At 40.0% G+C, this 22,397-nt stretch overlaps 3 protein-coding genes across 3 annotated transcripts in view; 2 read left to right on the forward strand and 1 right to left on the reverse strand.

The window, feature by feature from the left end:
* ptk2aa (protein tyrosine kinase 2aa) overlaps positions 1–5,122 on the forward strand; it is a gene marked incomplete at both ends in the record, with an annotated part of 36,466 nt that extends 31,344 nt beyond the window's left edge. Inside the window, 7 exons of the mRNA XM_079231533.1 lie at positions 545–584; positions 1,569–1,672; positions 2,208–2,216; positions 3,912–4,067; positions 4,207–4,287; positions 4,827–4,912; positions 5,005–5,122. Coding sequence (XP_079087659.1) covers positions 545–584; positions 1,569–1,672; positions 2,208–2,216; positions 3,912–4,067; positions 4,207–4,287; positions 4,827–4,912; positions 5,005–5,122 — 594 coding nt within the window. The remainder of the gene's footprint in view (positions 1–544; positions 585–1,568; positions 1,673–2,207; positions 2,217–3,911; positions 4,068–4,206; positions 4,288–4,826; positions 4,913–5,004) is intronic.
* An 8,051-nt stretch (positions 5,123–13,173) lies between these two features.
* Positions 13,174–18,598, forward strand: drc1 (dynein regulatory complex subunit 1 homolog (Chlamydomonas); the record flags this gene model as incomplete). Its single annotated transcript, XM_079231535.1, has 16 exons — positions 13,174–13,247; positions 13,488–13,671; positions 13,920–14,032; positions 14,214–14,397; positions 14,506–14,643; positions 15,077–15,163; positions 15,274–15,387; positions 15,631–15,758; positions 15,886–16,020; positions 16,124–16,544; positions 17,148–17,237; positions 17,325–17,429; positions 17,515–17,660; positions 17,848–18,003; positions 18,087–18,189; positions 18,572–18,598. The coding sequence occupies 16 exons, from the start codon at positions 13,174–13,176 to the stop codon at positions 18,596–18,598; spliced, it is 2,205 nt and encodes a 734-aa protein (XP_079087661.1).
* Positions 18,599–19,107: 509 nt separating this feature from the next.
* rplp1 (ribosomal protein lateral stalk subunit P1) lies at positions 19,108–21,210 on the reverse strand. Its single transcript, XM_079232156.1, has 4 exons — positions 21,019–21,210; positions 20,055–20,129; positions 19,675–19,786; positions 19,108–19,229 (listed from the first exon to the last, which is right to left on the reverse strand). The coding sequence occupies exons 1-4, from the start codon at positions 21,088–21,090 to the stop codon at positions 19,147–19,149; spliced, it is 342 nt and encodes a 113-aa protein (XP_079088282.1). The 5' UTR covers positions 21,091–21,210; the 3' UTR covers positions 19,108–19,146.
* Between the last annotated feature and the right edge of the window lie 1,187 nt (positions 21,211–22,397).

Below are 22,397 nucleotides of genomic sequence, written 5' to 3' on the forward strand. Positions count from 1 at the left end.
TGGTGAGGGAATATATTCAGTCCGACAAAATACAGCCGAGAGAAGTAGAGAAAGTATTTCTGTCTGTTTGCCAGAGTGTTTCTGCCTACACACCAACCTCATGACCACAGAGGGCTCATGGGAATTTTAATCCCAGAAGCACTGCACAGTCCCATTTTACTGTAAATGTGTGAGTTATGATATCCTAAAGCTATTCTCAGCTTTGACCTTATCGTCTCCACACTGTATCAACTTATCAACTCGTGACATCGGCGGTGGGAATTCTCAATATGCAACAACAACTGTGAATGTGGTATATTTTCTTATGTTCACTTTGTGAAATCAGTATTACGTGATCATTTGAATTAGTATATAAATAATTATAATAATAATATATTTAATGTTTATGGACAACAGAAAATTGACCCTCTGCATCTGTGTATGTATGTGTGTGTGTGTGTGTGTGTGTGTGTGTGTGTGTGTGTGTGTGTGTGTGTGTGTGTGTGTGTGTGTGTGTGTGTGTGTGTGTGTGTGTGTGTGTGTGTGTGTGATTTTCTCTGCAAAGGGTGGAAACCAACATATTTACCAGCCTGTCGGGAAACCAGGTGAGAGGACGGACACACAGACACACATTAAGTGTTTACACACTGTAAAACTACCCATGCTACAGATTTGCCCTTTTCTGAGAGTAGTAATTTAGTTTACTGTAGCTACTGTGTCATATTGTTGGTATTTTATAATTGTGTTTAAAATAAGATCGACCTAAACCTGTTACAACAGTTGAATGACGCTTACATGTTAAGAGTTAGAGCTCATTATTTTATCAACTGATCAAGTCTTACCCATGTTGTTTTTTTACTTGTATGTATATATATATATATATATATATATATATATATATATATATATATATATATATATATATATATATATCTTTATTTAAAAGGGACCATGTACAGTTAAAACATAAATATCACCATTTGATGCACTGTACCAGATTTTAGCTACAGCTACTTTGCATCTGTAGTCCCTCGACAGACCATAACAAACATAAAACAAAAACAAACAGTACAGGATAAAAGACACAATACAACATTATATGTGAGGAGAAGGGCACACAATACAAAGCTACAGTACAGCAGATTAAGAATATAATCATATTATAGCCAATCATAATTTTATTTATCCAGTTTAATCCCAGTAAGAGCTTAAATCTCTTTTGCAAGGTGCTTCTGGTCAAGATGTACATAAACAACACATAAAAACACAGATAACAAACTTAAAAACAAAACAGCGACCTATTAAGAACAATATAAAGACATACACATTTCCCATGAAAGAGATGGAAGACTTAAACACACCAACACATTCAAAGACTCAATCATCCTTCATCCGATGTTTGGGCAAATACATTCAGTGCTCAAATCTTAATCCTGTTTTTATACCTTGCGTGTTTATGAAATAATAGTATAGGTGCCTTGAATTCTATCAAGTATAGTACATGAAGTACTACAGGGTACATGAAGTGTCTGTTAGCATGCATCATACTTAACTACATACACATCACACCTCCATGCTCCTTTTTTCAGAACACGTTGCTCCGCCGAAGAAACCGCCCCGCCCTGGAGCTCCTTGTCACCTAGGCAACCTGGCCAGTCTTTGCCCCGTTGACAGCTACAACGAGGGGGTGAAGGTATGTTTGCACACATCAGCCAAAAAACAAACATCAGCGATAAACAAAGAATCTCCGACATATACAGAACGTATTCCCCAGTTTAAAAATGAGCAGATTTAGCTGATTTAAGATCCTTTTTGTGAAAACAATTCCTTCACGCTGCTCTTTTAGCCTCTTTCCCTTTCCAGCATATTGTTTTTGAGGTGACTTCACTATTTGGCATTTTGCTGATGGGTTGCATGCTGTGCCTTGCCTCGCCTGTGGTTGGCTTTGGCCTAATGTTCTGTCCCTCTTCTCTCCCCCTTTACTCTTCCTCCCCCTCTCTCATTAACCTCCATTCATATTTTCCCCTTAAACACCGTGCCATCTTCTTATCCCTCATTCTGCTTTTCTGACCTTGTCCTCTGCATCCATCTATCCACCCATCAATCTGTCAAACCCTTGCCCCTCTCATCACAACCTTCTGCGCACCCCAATCCCCTTCAATCTCCTCCCTGTCAAATCCACATCCACCCAACCACTCCTCCCTCCCATCTCCTCAACCTCCCCATAGCCGTGGAGGGTAAGCTGATCTTTGTGTTTGTCTGTCATCACTGTAGTTAGATGATAGTTAGTAGGATGTTCATGCATAGAGAAGCTTCATGAAGCTTTCTGAGTTGTGGTTTAAAGGTATTTTTTCTTTACCAGAGGCAGAACTAAATATCACTGTTGTCATGACAAACAAAACATTTGAGCATGGAAGTTCATTCTTGACGTGGCAACAGTATTTGTGACAAAATAATTTCATCTGGGGCTTTTGCATTCATCTCATGGCCATTGGCAAAGATGGTGAAGACTGCGAGGTGTGGTTGAAAGCTCCAAAAGGTCGACCGTGGGGTTATTTTGTCACAAATGAAACATTGTTAGCTTGACACACTATTCCCCATTCAAGGCAATATATACTCCCAATCAGGTGTTAATAAGCTGTAGCCAGTGTGCTGTGAATAATATCCCTGGTAAAGAAAAAGGAAATGTAAAAATAATAGTAGTGCTTTTTCTTAGATCAATAGAAGCATTGTAACCTGATCACTGTATGTCTTCCATTTCGTCTGTAGATGATAATATAGCAAAATCAATGTCGTTAAACGTGCTCAATTTGAAATTCAGAGCCTATGTAGTGCCTCCACACTGCTCTCTGAGACGGCAGCTCTCAGCTAAACGACAGCCACAGTGCTGACAGTGAACAGTGTTAACCTGGGCGGCCTTAGGCCTCGGTTATACTTCGGACTGTGTTGGTTTCTCTTTTTATTTACAAAATATTGGATGTGCACGGACGGCCGCACAGAACCCTGGCAAAGGGCCTTGTCACAGTTGCGAGATGACGTGAAGTCACTTTGGCCATGCGGACACGAGCAACCCTCGCGCATCAGCTGTGACCGTCAAATCAGCAGCAGCCGTGAGCTGGCTCATGGGAACAGCTCTCATGCACTAAAAGGCCTGTGTGGTCGACCAATATATCTTTACATAGATAGTAGTTGTTTGATGCTTTATTAATGCTCCGAATGACGAATAAAGAACCTTTTAATTAGGTCCAATTTTGAACTGGTTATATACATCTACATTCATTTGATGTTGTCTCCTGTGATCTTCACAGTGTTTTAGCTGTTAGGACATGAACCTTTTTCCTCATTCAGGAGCCTAATTGAATTCACAAAATCGTAATTCATTCATTTAAATCAAGGTCTCTACTGAGAGCTCTTTCTCACCAAAGGGGTGGAGTACAATCGCTTCAGCCGTGCCGTGATTATCTCTCCATATTCATGGCAAATAAACTGGCTAGTTGCGTGAACATTAGTTAAACCTACAATCAGGTTTTTTGACAAGCAGAGGCTAGAAAGACAAAAAAGAAAAACTCTGATATTTGTCAACAGCTTATCAAGTTGTTTAAGATGACCTTATACATTCAGCAGGTATACAGAGTTCATTGGTTCAGCACTGCAAGCAACCCTTTGACATGGCACTAAATCATTTGATTTAACATTTAACTTGGACTCATCCCTGTCTGTCCTGTCACCGCACTAACAGCCCTACACGCTCCTCTGTCACAGTGGAATATTCGGACTATCTAGTATGTTGGTAGAAAGGCATGGAGACAGAAATAACAAGTCTAGTCTAGTCAAATACTGCCCCCTAGTGTTAACTTGTATTACCATTTCTAAAAGGAAACGGTGTTAAATGTATGTTTTTAGTGGCTCATTGTAGCGGTCATACTTTCCAGTTGCAGCCTCAGGAGATCAGCCCGCCCCCCACGGCCAACTTGGATCGCTCTAACGACAAAGTGTACGAGAACGTGACGGGATTGGTCAAAGCTGTGATCGAGATGTCCAACAGGATTCAGCCTGCAGCCCCAGATGAGTACGTCCCCATGGTCAAGGTAGGATCAACAATCACTCTCTGATGGCACAGCTCGGTTTCTAGGCGACAAGTTAGAGGATTCTTCATCAACACGTATTAAAAGTGCATATTAACTGGAGACTGATGCAAGAATCAATGTGTGTGTGTGTGTTTGGTAGGAGGTGGGTCTGGCACTGAGGACTCTGCTAGCGACAGTGGACGAGACACTTCCTGTTCTGCCAGCCAGCACACACAGAGAGGTAAACACACACACACACACACACACACAGTTAAACATGTTTTATTTAGTACTGTAACTAGTGGGTTAAATGTGAGTGAAATCACTGGAAACCATCGTAAAATATATGTTTTGTGTCATTGCAAGTTTATAAATAATAAATAGCTTCATACACGCAAACTTTTTAACATATTGTGGCAATTTATTTCACTCATGCCAACCATTATATTTAGATGTCACTGATGTTATATGATCCCATTTGAGAGCCTGCATGTTCACTACAATAAAACCAAACTTTGTTATGAGAGCAAAACTATTGTACAGGGACTAAAAAGAATGGCACAGTATCTCTCTGGTGTGACGGCATCAATGTTTTCAATATTTTTAAGTCCACTGTGACCAACTTTAGGTACGAGCAGTATTGAACGTTCTGAACTCCCACACAGTTGTTTCCACTTCTGGCTAATTAGACCTCTGCTCAGGTTAAAGTTGGCTGCAGCACGTAGTGACTGGCCCCGAAGCTTTGTTCCATTTTATTAAGTTTTGTTTACGTCATCACAGATTGAAATGGCCCAGAAGCTGTTGAATTCTGACCTGGCCGAGCTAATAGCGAAGATGAAACTAGCCCAACAGTATGTCATGACAAGGTAGGCACAAATACGACAGATTCACCGATAAGGATTTACCACTTACGCTACAGTATTGGTGACACAGTCTTTGTTTTCTTTGTTCCCGACAGTTTACAAAAGGACTACAAGAAACAGATGTTGATGGCAGCTCACGCCCTCGCAGTCGACGCCAAGAACCTGCTGGATGTCATCGACCAATCACGACTCAAGATGATCCGCCCGTATTAGTGTTGCTCTGCAGCGCGAGTGTGCAGCAGCTCGTAGCCAATCACAAAGAGAAGAGAACACTTAGATCAGTGACGGACGAACACGTTAAGCGATGGACAGCAGACGTGACTGACTGAAACAATCAGCTCTCTCATCTCCTCCTTCAAACATTCAGCGTTTCTTTTTTGCTCTCTGGTCGACGGCCATGTTTTGCTCAATATTGTGATGTTTTGTACTTTTGCTGCATTATTTGCTTTTTTATCCAGAGAAACGCTTTTATCCTCCATCCCGTATCCTCAAAGATGAGGTGTTTTTTTCTTTTCTTTTTAAAATCATTCGTTACTACTTTTTAAACTTTGAAGAAAGTGAATCACACAAAGGTTTCAGAGGCTCGCTTGAAGGACTGCAGAGATATTTTGGTGTTTGGATGCACCGAAATGTGCCACTTAAACCCGACTGACAGTCTCCACGTAAGCAGGATGTAACAACTGGAACTGAAGAGCCAGGATGAGGAGCATAATGAAGATGATATGATAATGTTGCTGTTTAAACATACTTTTATATCATTATTAATTATTACTATTACTATTTTCAGCCTTGACTCCTACAGTACGTGTTCAGTCTTCTTCTTGAAAATGCAATGGGCAAAAATAAGTGTTTTACAGCTGCTCATAAATAGTTTCATCTCTTGTTTCACCTTCTCTCTAGACCTCTATCTCAGGCATCATGAGATGAAATGAAATGAAATGAAATATGAAAGCTGTATTTTGAAGAACAAAGTAAATGTCACAGGCCACTTTTTAAGTTAACGTGCATAGTAAATATACATAGAGGCTATATTTTTAACATGTTTCTGAGGCATGAAGTGAATAAGGGAGAAGGATGAACGGGGGTGAAGGGACAGAGGTGTGAGAGGTGGGGAAAGGTATCTTTTTAAGTTACAATGGTGCTCCTAATTATTATGTACAGTAGGTAGCCCTGTGCCTAATGTACTGCAATCGACAAAAATTGGATTAATTCACTCAAATGATTTTGTTTTATTCAATAACTCCACATTTTTAACAGCAACTCACCTGTCATTGTTGCAGAAGGTTCTACAAAAATGTCAAATTCATAGATTCTTTATTGCTCGTGTTGTATATTGAAGCAAAAATCAGTTGTGTCGTGGGTTCCTTCTGTTCTCATTGTCTTCTGACAAATGTTCACTCAACAATATGCAGCGCAAGCTTTCAGTTACGCCCTCGTTGGCAAATTACTCTCAGTTCAGGAATTGAATTTTCAGGGACATTAAAAATACTTTTTTGCGATTAAAAATTCAGTTTCATATTTAGAGTAGAGGAGGGGGTTGGTGGCCAAGATGGAGCACAGGTCTTGTTCATTGGGTTTATCTTGTAAATTGTTCATCCCAACATGATTTGCTTTTCGTCTCCCCTCTATCAGTCCTTCTACCAGTTTTCCTTCTCTGTCTTTCTACCTCCCTCCACTGGAGTTATTTATACTTTCATTCCCTCGTCTCTTCTGCTCTGTCACCCCCACACCTTTTTACCGTCCCTCCCTTCAGCCTCATTTTGCTCTCCTCCCTCTCTGATTCTCTCCATTCCACCGTTCCCTCTCCCCTGAGGTGAGCAATATTCTCAGGAAGGAGTCACATGTACAGTTGCTGAACCAGGCAAATAAAAACACTGTTATCATTAAGAAAGTGTGTGTTTGTGAGTTATATATCGAAATTTAACAAAACAAATAAGGGTTTATTTAAGATTATATTTATTTTATCATCATTTAGCATTAGCAGGTTATAAATGCATGGGGAATATTATATTCCATAAATAATATATTTTGACTGGTCACCTGGCACATGAATCTTGCGGTTTCTTTTACATGAATAAAGATACATTTTCCAGGAGGCAGGAAAATGCAGCAATATTTGAGAAATTTTAAGCTGAGCAAAAAGCAAGCTAAACTCACGTGTAACTGATCAAAAGATTCGTTATTAGCGTGTCGCAGTGATTCCAGTGAGCCAGCAGGCACAGTAGCAGAGCCATAATTACAGTTATTATTTACACCTGTGTTTTTCCTGCAATGACCAAATGCATTTGACCCCCTGACCCTCGCCGCTCTATTTCCACACAGCAGACTCCACCTGCAGCTCTGGCTCCAGGTACAGCAGTCATTAGTCACGCTTGTTGAATGAATAGATTTTCATTCTGCTTTCTAGTTGAGGGTGATTAGCTAAACATAGAAACGAGAGATGCCTTTACAGGCCATCATAAATAGGATATTCATCATTTCACACAGTTGGACCAGCCTGGACTTCTGCTCACAATAGCTGATTTTTTAGGGTTTTTTAGTTTCACATTTGACATTTTGTCACCGTTTTTTTTCAGCCACTGTCGCTGAAAGCCGACCCCTTTCCTTTCCTATGGTGCTGTTAAACCAGTACGAATAATATAATATAAGAAGTAATATATCTTTGGCCACTAGTGGTCGCTTTGGAGCCGTTTTGCAACTGAAAGCGTTTCTCAGGCTTCTCTGTTTATCTGGATGTTGATCGACAGCTTTCGGGTGGAAACTCCACACAGCTTGAGTTACGCTGTGTGGACTTTACGCTAAACGGTTAGTTATTTTAGATCAATGAGCAATGAACCACCGTGTAAAATAATAATTTATTTTCTATTTTCATGTGAACGCTTTAAAGTTAATGTTAGTTCTTCAATTTGTTTATTTTCGTGTTGTTTTTGTGCTGCGTGGAAACTAGCATTGGGTCCTGAAGTCGAAAGCATCACTGTGTGAGTTAACATTAATGTACATTCAAATATATAATGTATTGTGCACTACAGTCTATCTGGTGTCACTAAGTAACGTTACAAATTGCAGGTATTTGCACTTATGCGACTATAAACTTCTACTTTACTGCATCTTAGAGGCCAATCTTGTAGTTTTTGTATGTGTATGTGTGGTATTAATACTGTTTACTTGAGTACAATATCTGAATACTTCTTCTCCCACTGTTAAGATCAGAAAACAACAAACACAATTTTGCGAGTATTGTTAATCACCAATATCTTTGAGGGGTTTTCTATGTATTGTTATATAATGTACAACATATTATGCATGCTGTTATTTTAAAAGCAGAGTATATCAAACAGAATCTAATGCATGTCATCTGCAGCGCTCACCTCCCAGCTGTCTTTGATCCAGCGTTAATGACAGAGCTCGATGCCGTCTCTGAACAGTATCCTGCTCTTCATCTCTAGCAGAGACACAGGAGAGAAGTTTGGCTCTGAATATGTTGAGCCTGGTTGCTGCCCAGTTGAGCGAGACAGATTACTTGTGCCCTAAAACCTCCTCAAAGCAGCCCCACTGCCCAGTCTGAGCTTCTTTGGTCATCTTCCACAGCACCAGTTTCCTGCTGATTCTGCTGTAAAGCCACACGGGGAAACATTTGATAGACGGACAGACAAAATTTCAGCATTAGTATTAGTCCTATTTATTTTTTAGAAATGGTCTAATGAATGCGTTGCATCTTTCTTTCCTTTTAAAGATGTGGCAATATGAGGGCCTTATTTAATGTGCTAATGGCAAACAAAAACACACCAGTCAGCCATGAGCTATTCTCAAAAAGAATCTCAGTGGAAAGTCTGTTCTCCCCACAGGTAGCAGTCATAAATGTGGGGTCAGAATGATTTATTGTACTTTTTGTTTTTATAGAAGCCACATGTCCGTCTCTGCCCTTGCTTGTGAAGTCTGCTGGGAGTGTGTGTGTGGTGGCCAGTACGTTTCTATTGCTCCACTAAAGTTGTTACGGTTAAGGTGCTGTAGGTCTAACACGCTCCTAAATTGGATGTTCTTTGTGGGGTTCTTCAATGGGGATACGTTACAGCGTAAGGGGTTTCTCAGTGGGTGGAGCTGATCAACCTTTAACCACATGGTTTTGAGGTTTTATCCTCGGCTGCGACTGTCCCGAAGGCTGCAGTCGAACAGTCTTTTTTGCTTCGGAAGGTTGTGATAGGTTGTCTGCCATGATAAGAGCTGTTTGAATTCTCTCAATGTTAATAAAAGCTGCTTCAGTGCTTCTTTTCTGAGCTCTGTTATGTTCTGAAATCTTTGGGTGGTAGACTTGAAGAAATAGTTCTGGATTCAGTAAGTTATAATAAAACAGATTTAATAGAAAGTTGATGGTACAGTGTACACGAGGATGCACAAAAACACAGCGTCCACAGACCACCGGATATCTAACGGCAGTTAACTGTCTAGCTTTAAAATGATGCACACCGATCGGTGTAAAACATTTGATCTTATAGATCAATATAATGGGCGTTGTCGTCACTCATTGGCTTAATATTACAACGTGCAATTGGTTATAAGTTTAATAGCGGTGGAGGCAGCATTCGGGTTGGTTCAAAGGTGGTACCTCAGCACGCTTTGCTTCCTGGTACTTGACGTCATCTCTCCACCCCTCTGTGTAACTGACACAAGTTCCCTCCCCTGGAGAAGTTGTTTTTCAGTACAGAGGGGTACCTGGCACGGCCCCCATTTTGAGGAGAACTATGAGCTCATCTTCATTTCACATTCCTGGCCTACCTACAACATCTCCTATGTGAACACACTAATTAAACTAACTGTGACTGTCCCCATGATGCAATACACAATTTCATAAGGTTCACTCCCCCTTATTAGGGCCCGAGCACTGACGTAGTCAGAGTCGAGGACCTATTGTTATTCAAATGTTTATTTATTATTCTTCACCAATGCGCAGGGAAAAGAGGTGCTTGGGATAAACCTACATTCTTCAAAATTTGCACACCCATCCGACTTTTAATTAAAATTTTAATATAATTTAGGTGTCGGCCAAAAGTCTGAGAAAATGTCTCTATAGCGCCCCCTTTAGTTGTGAAAGCTCACCCTTTTTGCAAACTTTGACCGATTGACTTAAAATTTTGCACACATGTCCGGGTGGGACTGCTCTACAAAAAAGTAATCCGTGAAATTAAAATGCGCTCAATATGTCAATATAACTTCCAAATTACTTGGCCTATCTTCACAAACTTTGTAGCATATGTCAACATCGTGTCCCTTAACGTACTCAAATTGTTTCATAATATTCCGACACTAGAGGGCGCTGCAGTGAACCGGTCAATTTTGGCATTTTTCTTGTTTTCAGGCGTTGTATTCTGACGAACTCCTCCTAGAGATTAAACACGATTGATTTCACATTCGGGCAATATGATTTTGAGACCTTTGCAGGGAAAAGCTTTTTCAGGATTTTCCAAATATCGAACTATGTGAGCACAGAGCAGCGCCAAAGAGACACCATTTTCCATGAAAATGGAAGTTGTTTTAACTCGGCCGTACATGATGGAATCTACTCCATATTTCTCATATGCCATGACCTCCTGACCCTGAAGACATCCACATGATCATTTTTAATCCTAGTCATAGCGCCACCTAAAGGCAACAGGAAGTTACATGTTTTCTACTTGTACACCGTGCTCCTCACAGATTATTCAGATCCCTCTCAAAATGCGTCGGAACTAAAGACTAAAGACATTGATAATGCATCACCTTGAAGATTGTAAGGATCCGTTGAACGGCGTAGCGTCGGTCCATCGCGGAAGTTCGATCCTTAGCCATGACCGAATAAACCGATGTAACTCGACTCCACATGATAGGATCCTTTCCAGGTTTCACATGTTTGATCAGCCTCTAGGCCTGAAGACATGTGCAGTCTAATTTTTTATTAGAGTCATAGCGCCACCTAATGGCAACAGGAAGTAAATATTTCTATACTTTGGCATTCTTCTCTTACTAGGCCGATCAGATCGACATCAAATTACTTCTAGACAAACATAAGACTTTCATGATGCCAGCCCCCAAAGCATTTGATGTTTTGTGTAACGATGTTGCCGTGGCGACCCATCCTTCGCGGTCAACAACGAAGGTACTTTTGAGGGACTAAGCATGCTCGAAACGTAACTAAACTTGGCACACACATTGACAGGCAAAGATGTAGTTGCCTGATATGATTTTAATGCTTCAAAATCGCAATTCGGCTCGATAGCGCCCCCTACAAATATTCAATTAAGCAGCCCTAGCGCTACGGTTGACCTGCATGCATGAAACTTGGTAGCCATATGTAACACATGTAAACTTAAAAATAACTCTCTTGGGACCATGCTCTAAACTGTACAGGAAGTCAGATAGCGCCCCCTAAAAACATGCGTTTTTTTTTGACAACCTATGAGTTGTGAAAGGCCACAGTTTTTTGACAAAGCACAGTTGAGTTACAACAGCTTGCTGCATGATCACGAACCATATGAAATAGTCGTCACACCACTTCCACGCCATTCCATGAAACTTCAAGCTTTTGATCACTTTGAATACATATTTTTTATCTTTTATATATATTTATATACATATTTACATGTATAAAATATATATACATATATTCCATTTTCCAGAGGTCAACCTTTCTGCGAAAAAGAGGATATATATATATATATATGCATAATTGACCTCATTTGGCCATATACCTCACCTGAGTAGCCCAGACTTTCATATATTTTTCTGTTTGTGGCCCTCGGTGAAAAAAGCTTTGACACCCCTGATATATATGTCTATATATAATATATATGTGTTTATATATATGTATGTGTGTATATATATAAATATGTGTGTCTAAATATATATATATATAGATATATATATATATATATGTGTGTGTGTATATATATATATATATATATATATATATATATATATTTGTGTGTATATATATATATATATATATATATATATATATATGTATATATATTTGTGTGTATATATATATATATATATATATATATATACACACAAATATATATACATATATATATATATAAATATATATATATATATATATATATATATATATATATATATATATATATATATATATATATATATATATATATATATATACACATATATATCTCCCTCTAAATTAAAGCTGCTCGCAGCTGTGATAGGGCCCTCGCTTTCAGCACGTCGGGGTAAGCCGAAGGATCGCCGGGCGGATGTTGTTGTGGTGGTAAGTAAGTACATTTACTCAAGGACTTGATTAGGTACAATATTATTTATATTCTAAATGATTGTGTACTTCTTCTTTGCTATATTTGTGATGAACATATTGTGCTTTTCTACCATTGCATATTTGACAACATTTCAGTTTAACATTTGCATAAAAAAGATGACAGTCTCTTACATATCATATAATTTAATCGATATTCAGTTCAAATGAACCCCAACCATCCAAAACTTTATTTTCAATGTTTTTTCATATTTTGAATTTTGTACTTAATCTATTATGATACAATCTTGAAAGGAGCCAATCTGCACAATTAGTACTTCTACTTTTTATACTTTGAAGTACATTTTCACATACTTCTCTACTTTGAATGCATACTTGGAGTATTTATATTGCGGTGTGAAGGGTCTAAATACTCATAACTGGCTGCATTTGCATTCATTCACTCATTCATTTGCAACAGATTGCATCTGTTATTGACCATATGTATCTATTACATGACTATGTTTTTTATTTGTATTGTTTTTTATATCTCTATGTCTATCTCTATGTTTATTATTATGCTCCTTTCACCGAGTCAACTTCCTCACATGTTCAACGTCTATATGCTCTATATCTTGCTGTATGTTTGTGATAGTCCACATATTAAAAATGTAATCATTGTGATGCATAGTCCTTGGTCTGTATTGGTGGATCAGCAGCTGCTCGTGGACGACCAAGCTTTGTCTCATGAGATTCTTGGGGCCACAGAAAAAGAAAATGCATACAATCTTTTTATCTTTGTTTTTATAACATGATATGGAAGTCTAAAGCGTCCGAGGGACAGTGAAGGCAGCACTCGTCACTCCGGTGGCTCTGTCGCCATAGAAACGTGTACCAAACAGACCGCGGCGACACAGACACCTGTTACGTCATTGTTTATTGTTTCTTATCTTCATAGTCGATACATTATTTAACATATAACAGTTTCTGCCAATAACCTTTATAGAGCATACTCTTAATTAAAATGGAAGAAGTTGATAAGGATCCGGAAGAAGAGGCTGAACCTTCTGTGTGTGAGAACCAAGACGCTAAAAACACGTAAGTTAGTTAGCTAGCTAGTTGGTTAGCGTTAGTTAACAGACAGCTTAACGGTACCGGAAGTACTGCAATATTAGTATTCATCCTGGTAGAGTTGGCATGCTGCATGGATTATTTGTTATGATAATAGTTATAATAATACTAATTATTAAATGTGGGTTCATAAGTTTCCGGGACTGCAGTTTTAATTTTTTATAAAATCATGCATTCTTTTTTTTAAAACTGTAACTTCCCCTTCAGGGTCTCCACACAGGATATGGTAGAAGACGCCGTGATGGAGGCCCATGAGGACTTCAAGGAGGAGCCCTGCCAGAGCCAGCCTCAAGAGGAGGAGGAGGAGGAGGAGGAGGAGGAAGAAGAAGAAGAGGAAGAGGAAGAGGAGGAGGAGGAGGAGAAGGAGAAAGAGGAGAAGGAAAGTGAAACGGTTTGTTGAGTTTCCAAAGCCTTTTTGTGGCCACGGCCTGTCGAAAGTAATTTCCTTAATCAATATATTAATAAAAAGTATGGTAACCATTTTCAGTAATATTAAGTTATGTATCCTTTAGAAATAGCTGCTGGTTATGCTATTGCTATTTTAGTGACTTGCTATTTTACTTGAGAGCAATTTCCTGACATGTACTCAGAAAGAAACGGTCCTTTTGTGTATGTTGCTATATGATGATCACTCCTCAGAAGATGATCGACCTGCAGAGAGATTTGATGACGTCAGTAACCAACATCCAAACTGCAGCTGACGCCAAAGAGTCCATGCGAAGGACAGATCTGGAGGAAGCTCGGAGAATTAGGTAATTTCTTTATATCGACTATCATCTCTTTTACTACCATACCCGTGTCCTAAACCAACATCCCTACCACATATATACAGAGATAAAAAAATATTACTTTCTACATCCTCCGCACCTTCCTCTCACCCTTTTGTAATTCTCCCCTCCTATTGTTTCATCATGTTCCTCCATCTTGGTCCAGGTTGGAGCGGCTGGAGAATGATGACAAATCCAGTCAGGAAATATTTCAGGAGATCACCAGAGGCTGGTCGGCAGCTAAGCAGAAGGTGATCCCTCAAGATCTCCAGGAGGCCCTGAACCACCAGCAGCAGTTATGTGATGCTCTCATAGAAGACAAGAAGAAACTAATAAATGACCTGCAACAGGTACACCTACCTATCTATCTACGATCTAGCTAATGATCTGTCTCCATTGCTGTAGCCAAGAAGGCCTTATCTATTCACAAGTGAATTTCCTGTGTGTTGTCTGGACAGGAGCTGAAAGTTGGAGATGATCATTTTGTTAAGGACTTGAGGAAGCAGGAAGAGGAACTGGACCTGATGATGGAGAGGATGGAGAACCAGATCAAAACCCTGACAAAGGCCTACAGGGAGGAGATGACCCAGATGTTGGTAGGACACAGATCTCATCAAGAAGCAGCTTTAAATATTTAGCATTTTAATCTACAAAGAGTAATCGGATAAATGGGTCAACAGGGAATTCATTTATTGTCTTGATTTCAATTTGCACGACTGTTTTGTCTTCCTGACCAGCAGCACGGCTCTATGAAGGATCCTATGCTATCCTATGAAGGATTCCTTTAGTACCTTGATGAGGTTCACATTTGTGATTTTGAGTAAAATGTCTAAATGTCTCAACAAGTATTGGATGGATCTCCATGAAATTTGCTGCAGAACACTAGTGTCTCCCTCATGATTAACTGTAATAACTCTGGTGATCCTATGACTTTCCATCTAACATCATCATCAGATATAAATTCAAAATGTTTCCAGTCTCGTTGATGCCATTGTTGTCATTCCCATTAATGGTTGCCCTCGTTTGTAGAGACTTTATCAGCAGGAAAGTGACGTCTTACTGACAAAAGACAAGACTACATGGGAACAATGCATGAAGGAACTTTGGGAAGAAGAGGTCAGAAACACTGAAATAAGCAACACACACGTCTTCTTTCATCTTCATTCATATCTTATATCTAACAGATATATCAAGTCTGTATCTAATGATGTCTGATCTATTTCTAGCTGGGGAGGCTGGCGCACAGGAAGAAAAAAGTGGAGGAGTATGAAGCAATAATTCACAATGTGATGTTGGAGATTACCAACAGCTCCTTGAATGAAAACAATGTGGAGTTTCAGGTTTGCATAAATATCAAGACGGACACCTTTTCCTTTGAATGAAACGTTTGTGATATGAGCTCCATTTTATACACGAAAAGAAAAATGCTCCAGATGTACGCAGCATTTTCCTTTGGTGTAAATTAATTTGGAATCAGCCTCAGAAAGCAATACTATACTGTATAGAAGTCGTGATTGTGATAACATTCAAATGTTTTACTATTCAGAGTTGAGTGGCCTCACTTTCCATTCTTGCCTGTGCAGTTTCTGGAGAGACACCGTCAACAGATGAAGGCCAAAAATATGATCACAAATCTAAAACTAATAAAGCCAGATGTTGAGTTCAAAGAACACAAAATCAATCTGAAACATATGAAGAAAAGGGTCAGCAGGTAGTACAGAGACACACACACACACACACACACACACACACACACACACACACACACACACACACGCACACACACACACAGTGGTGTATCTAACTCACTCTGCTTTTTCTGCTGGCTTTGTATTTAGTCTGGAGAAGGAAATGAAAAACCTTTGTACTAAGTCTTCCAGTCAGGATAAACAGTTTAAAAAAAAGAGCCAGCATCTGTCTGAGGAATACAAACGCAGCATCCAGCAATATGAAGACATGCAGAAGAAGATCAAGTAAGTCATAATCATCCTGTCAGTTTTAAGTAGCTCTGACATTCTGTAGGACTGAATTTACTTCTTCTTCTCTTTTCGTTACACCTCCATCCACTTCATGCAGACTCTCTGCGTCCGCTGATGCCAGACAGTTTGAGGAGATGTGGCTTATGATTGAAGTGGAGGTGAAGCAACTCGTGGAGAGGGCTTTGGTCATCGACTCCCAGATCTGCAAGCAGCACCTTGGTTTATCCTGGGAGCGCCCCCCCATGGGGTTCATGGAGCTCTCTGGTCCCATCCAGCCTCAGAAACCGGCCCGCCCAGCTGCCTCCCAGCCGTTCCACACCGGGCCGGCTCTACCGGGTAGTCAGAGGAGGATGGACCTCTCAGCTGGACCCGGGCCAGAGACTGACACTGAGAGCATGGATATGGCAATGTTCAAGGGAGGGGAACCGGTGCAGAGTGAGAGTGGTGCAGAGGGGGAGGAAGGGAAGCTGTCGAGGGAGACAGTGAAACAAGTGATGGAGCTGCTGTGTGATGAGGCGGTGAGAAACAAGCTCATCGGTGATGGTTATTACTGGAAGAGTTTATGAAGCAGATGTTTGTACAGACGCGGACAAGAAGAGGACATTTTCATTTTTTTAAATCACAAATACATGTCTGTATGCATACAATATTTAAATATAAATCTACATTTTAGGAAATACACTTAAGTTAAATAAATATAAGATAAAAAATATAAATATTACTCTCTTGTCCGTCCTTTAAATGGTTTACGTCTCCTGGCACATAACCCCATAACACAACATGCTGTTTTTTAACTATGATTTGTGAATGGCTAATACAAACAATGTGTAAAGTGTTCATTTGAAAGCTTTACATGTTCGGATGGTTGTTTTTTTGTTTTGTTTTTACCTTTGGACCAGTCTTTATACTAAGCTAAGCTAATAGAAGAGAGTGGTATCAATCATCTGGTCTAACAAAAGAGCAAATATGTATTTCCTAAAATGTTGAACTAATAGGGTTAACAACAGGGGCCCATATGGATTTTGAAACAGGTTTTTGGTTGCTCGAATAACTCTATTCAATCATCTATGACATTATGTGACAAGCGTGTTCAACCAAAAGATTCCCCTCCTCTATCTCAGAGCTTCATGATGGAGGATACACTCCTCAACCTGCTGGCTTCCCTAGAGAAGGAAGAAGAGACTGTGGTGAAGCTGGGCTCCATCCTTTGTGTGAGTTCATGTTGTGTAATCATCAGTGTACTGTAGGGCGGTCTGGATCAAATACTGAACAACCAGCCATGTTGCTTTCTCTTCCAGTCTTTTGGCCTTGAAGAGGAGGATGTGCCCAAGTTGGCTGAATTCCTATTAAAGTACAAACATCCACCGAGAGAGCAGACTGAGGTCAGGAGGGGCAGAGATGAGGTTTGCTGTGGAGAATATGGCGTTGAGTCTTTGACATACAAGAGGATAGTATTTAGTACTATTTGTGCATTTTGTCTGCCTGCAGGATGTTTGTGTTGAGTCAGGTGAATCCAGCGTTAAGGAAGAGGATGTGGAGACTAAGTCTGTGACTCATTTGACTTCTGAACTCGTCAATCCAAACCATATTCTGCCTGCTCTAAAATGTTTCATAAAGCAGCACATGAAGTCCAGGTAAATCCACATTCGCACTAATTTAAACTATTTACTCATGTGGATTAATGGATTGCTCTCCATCATTACTGTATCTCCATGCCAACAGAGGCTGCACTATGGTTGTTATTTGGACCGTCTGTGAGATCTGAACATGACATTATGATACAACCTTTCTGTGTGAATATGTGACGCCTGTGTTTCCCAGGTGCGTTCCAAGGGGGAGCTCAGCCAGCCATAGCTTTCATGTCAAAGCCCGGGATGCTTCAGAGGATGAAGCCTACTGGGACCGCATGGGCAACATAATCTCTGACGACAAAGTGAAACTCTGGGACGCTGCAGAGAACCTACTGAAGCAGTACCTGTCAGTAACACACACACGCTCGCACACACGCTAGCAAACACCATCTGTACTCAAATGTTTTGTGTGTGTGTTTTTGTTTCCAGGGTGGTCCTGACAGAGATCTCTGAGCTCGTTCCTGAGATTCAGAGTCTGGAGCAGCAGAACGCAGAGCTGCGGATGTTGCTGCAACAGTCTCTGAACTCAAAAGTATGTGTGTGTTTTCATGGATCTGTTATAGTTCTCATGTGTACGCCACACTGTTTTCCAGATAGTCAATGAGTGAGGATTGAGGAACTGTACGAGATATAGTATAGCAAAAAATATGAAGTAGTAAGGTACTATAAAGTAAGGTGCAGAATCTATTAATGTAGTGTTTTTTTTAAATAATTATACACCTCGTATTCGCTAAAACAATTAATGGCTTAGTTATCAATTAACTAAATAAAATAAATAAGATTTGAAAATGCTTTTCTTAAATAATTTTGCTTTTTGATCAAGCAAATGTGGAAACCTGTGACAATGTTCTGGTAATCAATAATGAAAAAAAATATTAATGATCATTCATCTCCCATCTTTGATTGTCTGACAGGTCAGCACAGAGTCGACGATGCCGTAAACCAAACTGCACTTGGAATCAGCAGAACTGGGACAGCGTGTAGAAAATTACATATCAAAAGATTTATATTCCCTGTAAAATAAAGCCTCTAATCGATAATGTGAGGTTGCAGTTTGTGTTTTTACAGTCTTATAAATACAAGGTCCTATGCCCAGTGGCCCATCGACCGTCACTCCTCAAGGTCAAATAACTCATCTGCCTCAACCACTATGCTACATTATGCCCTTTTTAAATGACATGACACTTTTAATGACATTTTTCAACATACTATACCGTCAAGATATTTTTTTTAACGCTCGACTGGTTTCCATGCGTAAATTTAATCCCCCCCTTTTCTAAATGGTGTAAGAACCCCTACACATCCAACCCGTCAAAGATTACACTGAGCTGAAGTTCAGGGACTGAGTCAGATAACTAGCAACAGTTCTATAATCTAGTGCAGCTGTACAATGGTAAAATGTCTGTGGTGAAAGGTGATGTTTGTCTGTAAATGTCAGAGAACAAAGTAAGTCTTTTTAACTTTTATTGTGTTTTCTTAAAAACATCTTTTAATCAAAAAGACCGAAGCCCATGTCATCATCAGACTCCTCAGACTCGTCCTTCTTCTCTTCTTTCTTCTCCTCCTCCTTGGCTGTAGGGCAAACAAGATAGGTATGGTTAACAAAGTCCTAGATGTCGATGCATACAAACTACCCGTAGTATTGAAAGCTCTGGGAGATTGGCAATTCAAAAACATTGGCTCTTCACAATGACCTTAAAAGATAATAAACCGTTAGTTTAGCTAGATTCTGCTAAGGGAAGGCTTTTAAAATGAACGTTTAATGTTGGCCGTAACCAAATTAAGAAAGGCCATGCTACACCACTTTAGTTACCCAACTGTTCCCAGGTCAATGGTTCAAAAGCAGGTCACGCGCTTGTTTTCAAGGCTCACAAGTACAGCATGGGAATATAATCATAGTTCACAAAATCATTAAGTATATCTTATTTTAGCGTTGCTGTATTAGACAATAAAATACCGGAGCATTTTAGTGTTACACCCAACTAAAATGACTTTTCCATTGTTCAGTACTAGTTACCTGGGGCTTCACTAGCAGCGGCAGGTGCTCCTCCAGCAGCCGGGGCTCCAGCTGAAGCTCCTCCAGCTCCAACGTTGCAGATCAGGCTGCCGATGTCAACGCTGGACAGAGCCTACGAGATGAAAACATTTCTTGGTTAGTGGCGAGTAATAATCAGACCAACAGAACTAAAAAGGCACAACACTCTTGTTCTTATGTAGCGCCAACTATTCTGCAATTCAAGTCTGATGATGCAACACAGCCAAATGTCCATTTCATAGTTGATTAACTGCTGTGGACACTTAGAAAGGCACTTGAGATTTTAGGAAAAGCAACAGACACTACTCCATCCTATTGATTTGAACCCTGTGCACTCAAACAATGTGTGTCGTTTCTCTCACCTTGGCAAACAGACTTGGCCAGAAGGGCTCCACGGTGACTCCAGCAGCCTTGATCAGAGCATTCAGCTTGTCCTCCTACAGACAGACAAAACAGCAGTTAAATAAAAATCCACTTCATCCTTAAATAGCTACTATTGACTTTATGAACATCAGTTAGTATACAATATAGAAATCACAAGTTAGTCTTCTGTTAGTGCATCACATAAATGTCCCTGTAGTTGAACTATTCCACTTATTGGTAGTTGAATGGAACAGAAACATGGCTTATCTGAAAATAAAATAATCACAAAAAAAAGATCCTGGTTGCAGCTTCTGTATTTCCTTATAACTAAGACTTATAAGTAGGACATACATGTTATGTATTGAGATAGCATGTTAATACATGCTATGTATTAAGGCTTAGCATGCTATGTATTAACACAGCGTCTTAAGTAAAAACGCGGGGTTCACATCATGTGGATGTTGTGCAGCACCTGCCAGGATAACGTGAGACGACCATTTAAGACCAGTAGACAAACTAAAAGGGATGAACCGTCAACAGTAAACTTAACTGCCGTATCTGTCTTTTCAGGTAACAAGTCACCGCCCTGGAGCTAAAAGTTGAGCTGTTGTGGAGACTACTACGTTAGCTCGCACCTGTCGTAAGTGACAGACTCAGCTAGAACTGTGACGAGGTGCAACTAGAGCCAGATGTTGTACGTTAGGTACAACAAAACAGTGTCGAGAACTGTCCCGATACAGAAACGTGGCCCAACGTCAGCGAGTAGCATGGCGCCATTTTAGCCGGTAGATGCGACCGTTAAGGCACCTAAACATAATATCCGAGTTTAAGCAGACATATTAATATACACTTTTACAATAGAGTCGTTACCATGTCAGCTTTATCATTCGGGGCTTTCACCACGAGGACAATACTCCGGAGGGAGCAGTTAATACGTATTGGCGCCTAAGCCGAAGCACTTACGGTGACGGTGACTTCATCGTCGTGGAGGATCAAAGCAGAGTAAATGCAGGCAAGTTCGGATACGGAGGCCATTTTAGATGTTGGATTTTATATTCGTGGCGGTGGATGCCTAAATTTGACGGTGCTAGTCGCCGGATTGCGGGCCTTAGCTTCTGGTGAAGAACCGAGCACCTTAGGCACGTTAGTTTCCTGTAGCGGAAAAGGGAAGAAATAGGGCGGGCGCTATGAATATATAGGCTGCGTCAGGGCTGCGTGGATGTGACGCAAGCACGCACACAGTGACGACAGACGTAGACCAGATGAGTCCGTATTAACAGTGTCACTTTGCGCCACTTCCTTTTAACATGAATAGCTACTTTTCAATTACAAATCGGTGGTTCTTAAAATATCACAATATAAATAGAAGGTTAGTACAGGGTTAGCAGTATTGGAATTGGATCAATGAATATCATATGGACAAAATATGGACAAACAAATCAGTGTAAATCTATTCAATCCAACCACTAAATAGACTACAGAGGGCCAACAATATTTCGAGCCCAAATGCACCGTTGTGTTTCAAGAATGAGCGTGGGTCATTTATGCAAATTCAAAACCGATGGGCATTGGGGGGTATGCTATTATCACTTAAAAGCCAAAACTATGAAGAAACATGTCCAGAGGTTTTAAATCCAACACAAACAACATGTTCAACAATTTTATTTAATCACAATCAAAAACACAATCGTTACAGTAAGTAAAACAATTTCAAGGCAATTTCCTGGCAAATCTTGCCTGGTCTCGTTTACAGAGGAGCAGAGAACCTTTGCTTGATCTTTGTGGACAGACCTAATGTATCCATATATCTTTCTATTACAAAAAGGATTGAACAAAAACAACAACATTAGAACTATGACAGAAAAATCAAGCTGTGACTGTAAATCCAAATGCAGTAATACTTTCCTCAAGTCTTACCATTTACCGTGTCCCTCACAATGTCAGTGTCTATTTAAAACATCAGATGGATCATTCAAGGTGAACATACAAAGCTCACCAACAGTGTAAAGAATCATTCTCACATTTGGCACCAACAAATCTTCTTGGCCCCGATATGTAAAAAATACTCAAGCAGGTAAAACTACAAAACTAGAGTTGATGGAAAGGACAGTATGGCTTTGAGGAGCACCTCCCTTGTTACAGTGTAATGGAAGTCAGAAACGGTCAGGCTTAAGCTTATGTTTCGGCAAATTGGACTTTGACTCCTTGCTTAGTCCTTTTAATCATGTGTGTATAGAGTGGTGCAGGAATGAGTCCTAAAACCCAGGAATGAGTCCTAAAACCCAGGAATGAGTCCTAAAACCCAGAAATGAGTCAGCATGTTTGCACTTCCAGTTAAGTCA

This window comes from Taurulus bubalis (assembly GCF_910589615.1).
Source record: "Taurulus bubalis genome assembly, chromosome: 16".
NCBI classification, from domain to species: Eukaryota; Metazoa; Chordata; class Actinopteri; order Perciformes; family Cottidae; genus Taurulus; species Taurulus bubalis.